A 12,266-nucleotide genomic window follows, 5' to 3' on the forward strand; every position below is an offset into this window, starting at 1 on the left:
CAGAATCCCTAGTACAGAAGCAAAGTTCTACTAGTCACTGTTAACCATAGAAACTTGAGAACTGAAATCTAGGTTAAAGGACCTTCCTGCTCTCTTTTTTCTCCGTTTCTTCTCTTTTCCTACTTAAACAAACAAACAAAAAAGGCAGAGCTTTGCAGAGACATATCCAGGGATTACCACCTCTGTGGTTGAGGAGTGGTCCCTTGATAGAGTTGTGTCTCTGAGGATTGTAACGTGACAGTTACTCTGTTAATTGGTATTCACACATGCAGCAGTGTGCTTTGATTGAACAGAGGGGCAGAGGAAGGCTCTCTTAGGTCCTGGTGATTTGTGGCATGCCTATGCCCCCCTGGGATGGCATATGTCTGAGAGAGCAGGGGCAGAGATAAAGCTAGCCGAAATTATTCTCTGAAGCAGCATAGTCACAGAAAACTGGTGGCTGTGACTGGATATTGTGAAATCAGACCTAAGGAAGGCCTCCTGTCCACTTAGCTGAATCGCCTCCTGTTCATTCATGTCCTCATTCATTCATGCACTTATGCAAAAAGTTGTTGGGCACCTGCCACGTGCCAGGTGCTGAGGAGGAGGTGGGTGTGTCTTCATTGACCTTCCAGTTGGTGACCTTTACCACGCCTGCCTCGAAGAAGCAGATGATGAGACAGGAAGAAAGAGGAGTGTAGGACCGGGCACCAGCTTTGGGGGAAGGTATTAAATTAATTTTATTTTTTAACCAGAAATTCATTTAGTACTCGATGAATCAGGTGAATGGATAAGTTATTTCTAAATCAGAATAAATTCTAAGGCAGAGCCTTTATTTAATTGAGAGCTTATTGATTGCCTACTTCTGGCCCATTATGAAGTTATGTTGCTTAATTTTTATACCTATTTTTTTCTTTTGTCATTGCGGTTTTCCTTTTTTAAGTCTATGATTTGTAACACTAAATTATTAGCAAAGAATTTCTTAGTTTCCAAATGTTCCCAGATGTCAAGGTCCCTGATGGCAGCAGCCATATTTTTTTCAGCTCTACTGAGGTTATAATCAATATACAGTTAACTGCATGTATTTAAATTATATTATTTGAGGAGGTTTTTTTTATGGTTGTTTAGATTTCCTACCTAGAATCCTCCTTTATATCTCTCAGTGAGGTTTTCTATTTTTCTTCATATATGTTCTACTCATTTCTTATAAAGTTTATTCCCAGGTATTTAACAAACTTTATCAAAATTGTAGAATTTTTGTCCTTTTATAGGACATAAGAAAAAGTAGCTTTTCCCTTAACCATTCCTGTTTCTTACTGAAATAAGAAAAATATCCATCAAATTTCTACTGTTTGTACTGTCATAGGAATTGCACCAGAGACAGATCACGTAAGGAGACTGTAAGATTTTCAGCAGTTTAGAGTATCGAATTATTCCTCCTGCTGGAACAATGAGTATTCTGCCTGGCACTGGAAATTTTTGGCATATATATATATATATATATATATACACACACACACACACACACACACATATATATAGTTTGAATATAATTTAAAAATATTTTTTATCCCAAAGTAGAAAATAATTTACAATAAATATTTTCTGGGGAAAAAAACCCAGATACAAATCTACCTATGACACTTACGTGACTTTTATTATTTTATATTACTGAGCTACTGTCATTTTCATGGTGTAGCTACCTGTGGCTAAACATGTATATAAGCATCAATATGACTAATATAACATTTGAAACTCACTAACTTCATTGTGTAGTTTGTAACACAAACAGCAAAGAAAATGCTATTTTTAGTATTTAAGGAGTTTTGATATATGTATACACTTGTGAAACTATCGCTACAATAAAATAATGAACATATCCATTACCCCCCAAAATTTCCCCATGCTTTTTGTAATTCATACCTCCTCTTTCATTCCCACTATCCCTAGGTAATCATTGATCTGATTTTTGACACTATAGATCAGTTTGCATGTATGAGAATTTTAGAATAAACTCATATAGCATGTACTCTTTTTAAAAAGCTAACTTCTTTCACCTAGCATATTATTTTGAAATACATTCATCTTTTGTATCAATATTGCATTTCTTTTTATTACTGTGAAGTATTTCATTGTTTGTCCAGTCACCTGTTGATGGACATTTGGGTTGTTTCCAGTTAACTTCTGTGAATATTCTTGTACAAGTCTTTGTGTGGTCAGATGCCTTCATTTCTCTCGGGTAAATATGGTGGCCATATTTTTTAATCTCCATGTCTCTTGTGCTTAGCACATTTTCTAGCATATATTAGATGCTCAGAAAATATTGTCCTAAGTAGTTGCTGGACTTTTCCTGCATTTCTGTGGTAATCAATAGATAAGGCCTAATTACTTTAAAAAATAGCTGCTTTCTCTCTCTCTCTTTTTTTTAACACCTTTATTGGAGTATAATTGCTTTACAATGGTGTGTCACTTTCTGCTTTATAACAAAGTGAGTCAGCTATACATATACATATATCCCCATATCTCTTCCCTCTTGGCGTCTCCCTCTCATCCTCCCTATCCCACCCCTCTAGGTGGTCACAGAGCACTGAACTGATCTCCCTGTGCTATGCGGCTGCTTCCCACTAGCTATCTATTTTACATTTGTTAGTATATGTAAGTCCATGCCGCTCTCTCACTTTGTCACAGCTTACCCTTCCCCCTCCCGGTGTCCTCAAGTCCATTCTCTACGTCTGCATCTTTATTCCTGTCCTGCCCCTAGGTTCTTCATAAACATTTTTTTTTTAGATTCCATATATATATATATTAGCATATGGTATTTGTTTTGCTCTTTCTGACTTACTTCACTCTGTATGACAGACTCTAGGTCCATCCACCTCACTACAAAGAACTCAATTTCGTTTCTTCTTATGGCTGAGTAATATTCCATTGTATATATGTGCCACATCTTCTTTATCCATTCATCTGTTGATGGACACTTAGGTTGCTTCCATGTCCTGGCTATTGTAAATAGAGCTGCAATGAACATTGTGGTACATGACTCTTAAAACATAGCTTCTTAAAATATTGTTTTATTTCAGGAGAAAGAGTGCTTCTGCTATGATCCTAGTTCCCTAGTTTGCTCTGCAATATTTTATGCATTATAGCTTAATTGTCTACTCCTAGATTTTTTGAGTTCTTGGAGTGTTTGTTGAATTCCTCTGAGGAGAGAGTGGAGAAGCATTGCTCTGTTACCTAAAGACACAATGTAAAAGCCAGTAAAGTATTTAAAATATCTCCATTAAATCCTCTGATATATTTGTGGGAAAAAAGGGTTTAAGTGCTGAACAATTTTAGAGATCTTTTATCTAAAGGCAAAAAAATTATACTAATAACATATTAGTGATTGCGATGGGCTAGATATTGTGTCGAGTGCTTTATGAGTGTATCACAATTAATCCTCACAATAATCTAGGAGATAAGTTATTTTAATAACCCTGTTTTACAAATGAGGAAATAGAGACTAAATGAGGTTAATTAATTTGCATTGGGCCACAAAGCTGGCATTTAAATGCAGGTCTGCCTGACAATGAAGGTGTGCTCTCAACCATTATGACACATTGACTCTGCTGTGTTAAAATATTAAACAATACTCACAATATTTTGGCATGTTCAGTAAGTTAAAAAAAAGTCCATGTAGGTAAGTAAAGAGAGCCTTGAGTCTAGCAATAAAGTCAATTGTTGTATGTATTATTCACATAAATATTTCTAAAAGTTAATTGACTTGACAAGTTTCTTTCCTAATAACTTCTGACTTTGTATTTAAAGTCACTTTTGGGACTTCCCTGGTGGCGCACTGGTTCAGAATCCACCTGCCAATGCAGGGGACACGGGTTCGAGCCCTGGTCCGGGAAGATCCCACATGCCGCGGAGCAGCTAAGCCCATGTGCCACAACTACTGAGCCTGCGCTCTAGAGCCTGTGAGCGACAACTGCTGAGCCCATGTGCCACAACTACTGAAGCCCACGTGCCTAGAGCCCGTGCTCCGCAACAATAAAAGCCACTGCAATGAGAAGCCCGCACACCACAATGAAGAGTAGCCCCCGCTCGCCGCAACTAGAGAAAGCCCGCACGCAGCAATGAAGACCCAACGTGGCCAAAAATAAATAAATAAATCAATCTGTGACTCTGTTTTAAAAAAAAAGAACTAAGCTAGGTAAATCAGTTTTAGACTTATTTGAAAATACTTACATTAGTAAGTTTTGCTTTCAACTATAATAAAACATACCTGGTATTAGTTTTTAAAAGTTCCCTTGGGTGGCAGAAGGGAGTTGGCATGAGGGTTGCCAGAAGTATAGAAAAATCATAAGAGTAAGTGATCACTCAGGGGGGAATAAAAACTCTAACTTTGAATACAGTGAAAAACTATCTCCAGAAACCTTATAATTACCTAGATCAGCACAATCTTATATGAAGATTATTATGTGATTTAGAAGATGAAATTTTTTGCCTTCAGATTCCTTATAATTTATCCTGTTTTTTATTCTGGATGTTATCTTAGAAACCATAATCTTCATAATTAAGCCATGCTTATGTATGTAACTGCTGGCTTAATGTTAAAGTACCCTTTTTATGTGTTTGTCTGCTTAGTGTAAAATCACTTTGTAAAATGTAAAGCCACTATGTCAGTTATTATTATGAGCTGATTAAAAGGGAGGAAAACAATACTAGGATGCCATGTTTTTGGTTTTGCTTTCTTCTGCTTTTCACTAGAATTTTGTACTTAGCAAAGAGGGGATGTTTCATCATAGAATCACCGAGTTGGAAATGACTTTATTTTATTTATTCTGCTTCTCCTGATACCAGAAAGATCTACATCAAAATTATTCCCAGTATCCACACACACACAAAAGTCATATCCATCTTGAGGTTTTCTTTCTTTCTCATGATTAATGGGTCCTGCTGCACTTGAGGCCCATTCTTTTAACTCTTTCTTTTAACTCTGTTCTGAGTAGAAAGGGAAAAGAACCTTCGTGTATAAAATAGACCTTTGGCTCATTGGAGATTTTTGGTAGAATACATCATTTTCTTTCTTTTTTCAAGGGTTGACTAGAACTCTTTTAAGTCTCTATCATGGTTCTTTGGTACCTCTGTGCCTTGCTGGTGGTAGAAGAAAGGAAGCCAGAATCAATCTTTAATCAATGTGGCTGAGTGAAGAAATGATCATGATGGAATACAGTGAATGGCAGTAGTAAGCTTTGGTGCTGTCCGTCTGCTGAGGACTGCAAGATCTAGGAATTCTATTTGATATTTTATTGTATATAACATACCTTTTGTCTGTATTCTCTGGATGGTCCCTTGTCACTAAACATGCCACGTCAGCAGCCGTCTTTGGGTTTGTATTTATGGTCTGTTTTAATTGTTGTGTCCTATGGAGAAAGAACAGAGGCTGACTGAACAGTAAACAATTTAGTGGGACCAAATGGAGGCCTAATGATAGGCTGACAGCGTGTGTGCAAACAGATGTGCATACTTCGATAGTTGGAAGTAAGAGAGGGGAGGAAGAGGCCATCACATGGCACACAGTATTGCAAGCCTGAGGACGCCAGGCGAACTGGTTTGGGGAGAGGGATTCAATTCCAGCAAACACCCCAGCCATCACAGTCAAGTAAGCTGTTAGTTTAAATCTTATTTATTGTCCAGTTCGTTTGCATTCAACTTGTGAACTCTTAACAGTCTTATAGTTAGTTGTTAAGAGTTATAAGCATGAGAAATTTCCACTGAGTTTATGTTTGTACTTAGTTAAGTGGTATGAAGTTACTAAAGTGTACGTGGCACTTAAGAATTCAGGGTTGGAATTAAGAGTTCAGGTCCTGGTTTGTTGTATGACTTTCGGCCAGTTAATTATACCCTGTAAGTCTTGATTTCTTCATCTGTAAAATGGGGTGACAAGAGTTCCCATAATTATGTGAAGATTCATTGAGTTACCATGTGAGAGGTGCATATAGTGCCTGGCTCAGAGTGAATGCTCTGTAATTATTAGGTTTTGACATAAAATAATTTTCTTTTTCTAAAATAAGAGTCCAGAAATATTCAGGCTTGAGAGACCGGGAGTCAGGTAAAAGCTTTTGTGATTTTGAGAGATCTGGGTTCAGTTCTGGCTCAGCCTCTTAGCCAGTCTCGTTACCTCTCAGATGCTCAGTTTCCAAACAATTTCCCAGGGTTGTTGTGAAGACTAATTAATAGTAAGTGCTGCCATTTAGGGAGTGACTTCCCTGTGCCAGACACTGTACTGAGCACCTACGTACCTTATCTTTATCCCTGCTTATAGCTTAGTGAAGTGAGGAGTATTATCCTATTCCTGAAGACAGAGGAACTGAGAGAAGGCAGAGCGTGGCTGGGCTCAGGATCTGCCTGCCTCCAAAACTCACGCGCCCAACCTGAGGTCCCTTTGCAATGCACAGGTGATTCACCCAGTAGATTTCTTCTGTGGCAGGCAGCTGGGAATAGCCACATTAGGAACAAAAGTTGTGATATAAGGGAAAGGGAGGGATCCTTGTAATACTGGAGGGAAACTCTTACTGCGTGTAATGGGTCTCAGGATGCCTTGGGAGAGGGGTGTAGAAAGGAGGACCTGAGGCTGGGTGTTCTGTAGATAACACCTGGGGCCAGCCCTGGATATTTGTATACAATTATAAAAAATTAGTTTAATTTAGGATTGTTATTGATACTTTAAAAAGTATTTTAATTCTGGCAATGAAAGGAAAACTGTGTATCTTGTAAGACTTGCCCAGGGGGGCAGGATCTCTTTCACCTAAATCCCAGTTCTACCATTCAGTTGATGTGTGGTTTTAAGCAAGTCATATTTCATCTCTTTGTCTAGTTTCCCCATTTAAGCTGGTTTACAAATGGGTGAAACAGCCATTACTTACCTCCTCCTAATTTGGTCTCAAATAACCATTTTGGTGTCCTTTCCTACACTTCCCCTGAACCACCCTGAACTTCAGCCACAATGAATTTCTTCCCGTTCCCTAAATCAGTGCTTTGTTGTTTTTGCTGCCTGAATTCTCTTCTCCACTTTCTCTAAAGAAAAACTCCTACTTATCCTTTAAAAACCAAAATATCAGTTCCTCCCAAAAACTTCCCCAGCTTTTCCTGGCCCAATCACTGTCTCACTCCATAGTATACCATGAGCGCGTGACTTCGTCTTCATTTGATGATGAATTACTCCCCTCTTCCCCTTCCACCTACCATATAATTGGGAATTCCTCTTGAGGGAACCCTCAACCCCCTTGCATAAGGTTGAAGCTGTGGCACACAGTGCTGTGCTTGGTGTCTGATCAGTGTTTGCTGGCAGGATAGGTAAAATAATGAATGGCCAACTTAAGCGTGAACCTTTATCTGCAAACTTCATAGCAAAGTATTTGGATTAATAAGCCAAAGTATTAGCATAATACAATATATCATGGAACATGTATTTAGGGGGCATAAACCAGCCCAGTATACCAATCATCTCAAATTTTCCTGTGTGGATTGACTGACATCTGACAGCTGCTTTTAGTCACAGGGGCAAGGGGTGAGTGGAGACAGGCATCTCAGAAGCCGACCACAGTCTGCTGCTCAAGAAAGAGAGCCAGTAGGTGATAAATGACCCCAGAGCGGTGTCTGGAAAAACTCCATGATGTCCACAGGGATTTTCTGCAGAGTTGGGGGATTCAGGGTCATTTGATTTTCTTTGTGCTGTTAGTATTTTCTAAGGTTTCTATGGTGAACACGTGTGACTTATTAATAGGAGGATGGCGCTCTGGAAGTTTCTTTTGCACACTAACTGGCATAGGCCCAGGAGCAGGGTAGGTGGCCCTGTCTGACCATACCCTTTGGCACTGTGCAGCAGGTTCTTTACAAGCTGGCCCCTGCTCACCTTTCCATCCTGCCTCATGTACCCTGTCCTTCAGCCACACTGACCTTTTTTTCTACTTATTTATTTTATCTGGCAAACACTCATAGATATGATACTACAGGTCACTCTTCTAAGCACTTTGCAAATACTAACTCATTTAACTCTCATAACTATCTAATAGTATCCATGAAGTGGATACTATTATTATTCCTATTTTATAGATGAGGCAACCTAGGTCATTCTGGAATGTGTTTTTCATCCCATGTGCTGTGCTGTTCATTCCCTCCCTATGATATTATCAGAATTTCTCTTCTGAAATTATCATGTAAGTCTTGGTTCCTCTGTGTTCTCTTAGCATCTTTTTTATATTCAGTACTTACTACGTTGGATGATAACGTTGCTGTGTATGTCTCTCCCACAGGTAAACTTGCGCAAGTGACTTAATTTTTGTTTCTTCCTTCTGTAAGATGTGTCTAATAACAGTTATCTCACAGAGGATCTGAGGATTAAATGGCACAATATTTGGACCATATGCTCAGGAAATGAGCTTTTCCTATAGGGACTTGATATATTCCTTGACACAGTTGCTGGCACAGAACAGGTGTTGTCCTGTGGGAAACTGAGTGGAAGGGGCAGAAGGAAAGCCTGGGTGACCTAAAGTCAAGGCCACTGCAGGAGAAGAGAGTGGAGCACCCCCAGATGCCTCGTTAACAGCTTGAGCAGAAGACAGCTGAGCGAAGGCTGTTGGGTTTGGTCATTGGTGGTGGTTTTGAGAACAGCTTTAGCAACTGTGGCGAGAGGGGAGGCAGATCGCAAGTGGTTAAGGAGGAGTGGGTGGGAAGGAAATGAAGACTGGTGGTGTAATAATCTCTCTTTCAGCAAGGGAAGAACAGAGTTAGGGCAGTAGCAGGGCCAGAAGAAGGTTCTTGCTATGGATGGCAGAGGCCTGAAGGTGTCTATAAGCAGGAGAAGTAAAATCTCAGGCCATGCTCAGAATCCAGGTTGCCCCCTCAGGGACTTGGCTCCATTAATTTTGTCACCTGTTTGCAGCTGGGACATCCAAGGTCTGGGGAGCTTTAGGATCCCAGCTTTCAGTTGGGATCCTTGGGTAACGTGTTTAACCTGTCTGAGCTGCGGTTTCATCATCTGTAAAATGAGAATTTTGTGAGCATGAAAGGAAATGACATCTGTTAAGTGCCACTACAGTGTCCTTAGCTGTTGTGTCCTTTTAACCTTCTCATAGAGGCAGAATGACAGAGAAGAAAAAAGGGTAAATCTTAGGGTGCTTTAGACCTGCAGAAGGAAGAAGTTGGGGGTGTGCTCCTGGGACAGCTGTTCTCTTCTCCATGAAGTAGGGGAATGGGAAGGGTTTGTAGCTCTGATGAGACTGGTGGGCTCCATGGAGGCCACCAGGTTCTCTCCACTAGAGATACACAGAAGACCTGAGGACAGCAGCGAAGGCCTGGCTAAGCACAAAGAGGACAGTTAGGATTGTTTCGTGACCTTCTGCAGCCAGGCACGCATGAGTTGAAAAAGGTGTGGGTAGAACTGGGGGCTGACAGAAATGCCGGGGGTACGGGGATAATGACAGCCAGATGTCACATGGGAGCTGATGGCCTGGGAGGGTTGGCAGGTCTGAAGGTCACATGGTCACAATGAAGATGCAGTGCTGGTTACTGGGAGCAGGATAGGGACCCCAAAGATTGTGGCCAGAGGGGAGTTTCAGAGTATTAGATGAAGCAATTTTGAATGACTAGGGCCAGGGGAGGGCTGGGTCACCCCAAATAATCCAATGTTCTTCATCTTCATTTCTCTACTTTTCTTCTGTTCTTTGTCATATGACTATCTACACCCCCTCCTAAAATAACCTTAGTCTTTATACAGCTTTTTGTGTGGGATGTATCCGTTAATATAATTCAATAAACATTTTTTATTTCTTCATTGTATTTGTAATACTTTTTAATGGATATGGTATATCAAGTTATCTTTGCACATACTACTTTGTATCTTCCGGATTTTTCCCTGGGATAAATTCTCAGATGTGAGATTACTGTGCTCAAGACTGTGAATGATTCGGAGGAGGGAGTCTTGGTATGTCATTAGTTACTTGTTGTAGGGAGATTTGCATTGAGCAGGGAGGAAGGGCAATAGGGAAGGAAAAAAAAAAAAAGAAAAAAGAAAATTCGAACATAGACTCTTGGATGGAGGCTTTGTGTGAGCGCCCTGTGTCCATCTCACATCCTCCTGAGTTCTGTGTGCTGGAGTGGAAGATGTAACTGGTGGAGTTTGCATTTGTGATTGAGTGTTTGGTTTGGTCTCTGATGCTTTCTTTTTCGGGGGAGAGGGGGTGGCTGTCATCAAGAAGTTGAAGAATTTGCAGTGTGTGTCTGAGAGGAAGGCACTATCAAAGGGACTCTCTTTCTAAACAGATCTAGAGCTTTTGGAGGAGGGCAAGGGCAGCGATTTCATCTTTGGAAATTAAAGGACTTAATTATTTTGATTACAATCCTCATAGTGTTAGTATTTTGAATAATTTTAACAATATAGGGAGACATGATTTAGATAATTATTAAGGAAATTGTAATATTTTGAATCAGTGATTTTTTAAAACAAATATTATTATTAATAACATTTTTTCCTTAACTTATGATTAGAATGGTTCTCCTTCTTTTTTTTTTCTTTTAACAGAAAAAGTACAGAAAGGGATTTATTGATGTGTCAAAAATCAGATGTGTGGAAATAGTGAAGAATGATGATGGTGTCATTCCCTGTCAAAATAAATATCCATTTCAGGTGAGCTGGCATATTTTTGCGACAGTGAAATTCTGGGCTTTTAGTCATGCTTACTATTTGACGTTAGTGTTTCCTGTCATTGCTTTGTTGATTGATTTCTTTCAGCTTTGTTGAAGTATAATTGACACATAAGAATTGTATATATTTAAGGTGTACAATTTGATGTTTTGGTATATGTAAACATTGTGAAATGATCGCTACAATCAAGCCAATTAACATATCCATCACTTCACATAGTTGCCATTTTCTTTTCTTCCCTTCTTTTTTTGTTTTTTTTTGGTGGTGAGAATACTTAGCTACCTTCTTAGCAAATTTCATATATGCAGTGTTGTTAACTGTAGTCCCCATGCTGTACTTTAGATCTCCAGAACTCATTCGTCTTGCATAACTGAAACTTTGTACCCTTTGACCAACATCTCCCCATTGCCCCCCTTCACCTGCCCCTGGCAACCACTTTTTTGCTCTGTGTTTCTAAGAGTTTGTTTAAAATTCTATATCTGAGGTCATGTAATATTTCTCTTTCTGTGTCTGGTTTATTTCACTTAGCATAATGTCCTCCAGGTTTATCCATGTTGCAAGTGGATGGATTTTCTTTTTTAAAGCTGAATAATATTCCTGTGTGTGTGTGTGTGTGTGTGTGTGTGTGTGTGTGTGTGTATCAATTGTCTTTATTCATCTGTCCACGGACATCTCCTCATGTTTACCAACCCTGAGGCTCTCAGAACCCGCTCCTTTTTGGGTTTTCATAGAGGCTTCGTTACATGGCATGATTGTTTACATCATCGGCCATTGATGATTGAACTCATTGAACTCAATCTCCAGCTGCTCTCCCCTCCTCAGAGGTGGGGGGTAGTGGGACTGAAAGTTCCAACCCTCTAATCATGGGGTTGGCTTCACTGGCAACCAGCCCCCATCCCTAGGGGCTCTCCAGTAGTCACCTTATTAGTATAAAAACAGACACCCGTATCATTCTCAGCACAGGAAATTCCAAGAGTTTTCTAGGTGCTCTGTGCCAGGAACCAGGGTAGAGACCAAATATATATTTCTTACTGTGAATCACAGTATCACAGGTATGAAAGTCATGGGCCAAATGAGGCAACTACAGCCCCACGTCCCTCTTAGAGCTTTATCTTTACTTCTTTATCACATCTCATTTTCTGTCTTGTAGTAAGGTATTTGATTTATTTTTGTATCTCATGTAGTCCCAGCACAGTGCTAGTTGGGTGAGTTAATCACTGAGCAGAATATAGCAGTATTTGTTCTATGGTGTTCCCATTGCTGTTTGACTGCACTTATTTGATTAAAGTGAATGAGAAGGGATTGTCAACAAAAAATTAATCAGTCGATATAAGAAAGAAATGGAAAATTTTATTCAAGCCAAATTTGAGCATTATAACCTGGGAAGAGAATCTCAGAAAGCTCTGAGAACTATTCTGCCCATTTGAAGTCAAGACACAGTTATGTAAGTTTCTTGAGGCAGAGGGCTGGACATCGTATGACGTATTATTGACAGTTTACATATTCCAGATCTAAGTGGCATCACAGTGGGTCATGTGACCCCTTACAAGATCAGGAAGGAATGCTATCTTTTTTTTTTTTTTTTTTTTTTTTTTTT

At 39.6% G+C, this 12,266-nt stretch overlaps 1 protein-coding gene across 4 annotated transcripts in view; it reads left to right on the top strand.

Annotated features, from left to right (window-relative positions):
• TEC (tec protein tyrosine kinase) overlaps positions 1–12,266 on the top strand; it is a 136,724-nt gene that overhangs the window by 87,939 nt on the left and 36,519 nt on the right. For all 4 annotated transcript variants that reach the window (XM_024746659.1, XM_024746658.1, XM_024746661.1 and 1 more), the window contains exon 3: positions 10,547–10,651. In XM_024746659.1, the coding sequence (XP_024602427.1) occupies positions 10,547–10,651 (105 nt within the window). The remainder of the gene's footprint in view (positions 1–10,546; positions 10,652–12,266) is intronic.

The sequence above is a fragment of the Neophocaena asiaeorientalis genome, unplaced genomic scaffold (genome assembly GCF_003031525.2).
Source record: "Neophocaena asiaeorientalis asiaeorientalis breed wild unplaced genomic scaffold, Neophocaena_asiaeorientalis_V1.1 scaffold19, whole genome shotgun sequence".
Classification (NCBI taxonomy): domain Eukaryota; kingdom Metazoa; phylum Chordata; class Mammalia; order Artiodactyla; family Phocoenidae; genus Neophocaena; species Neophocaena asiaeorientalis.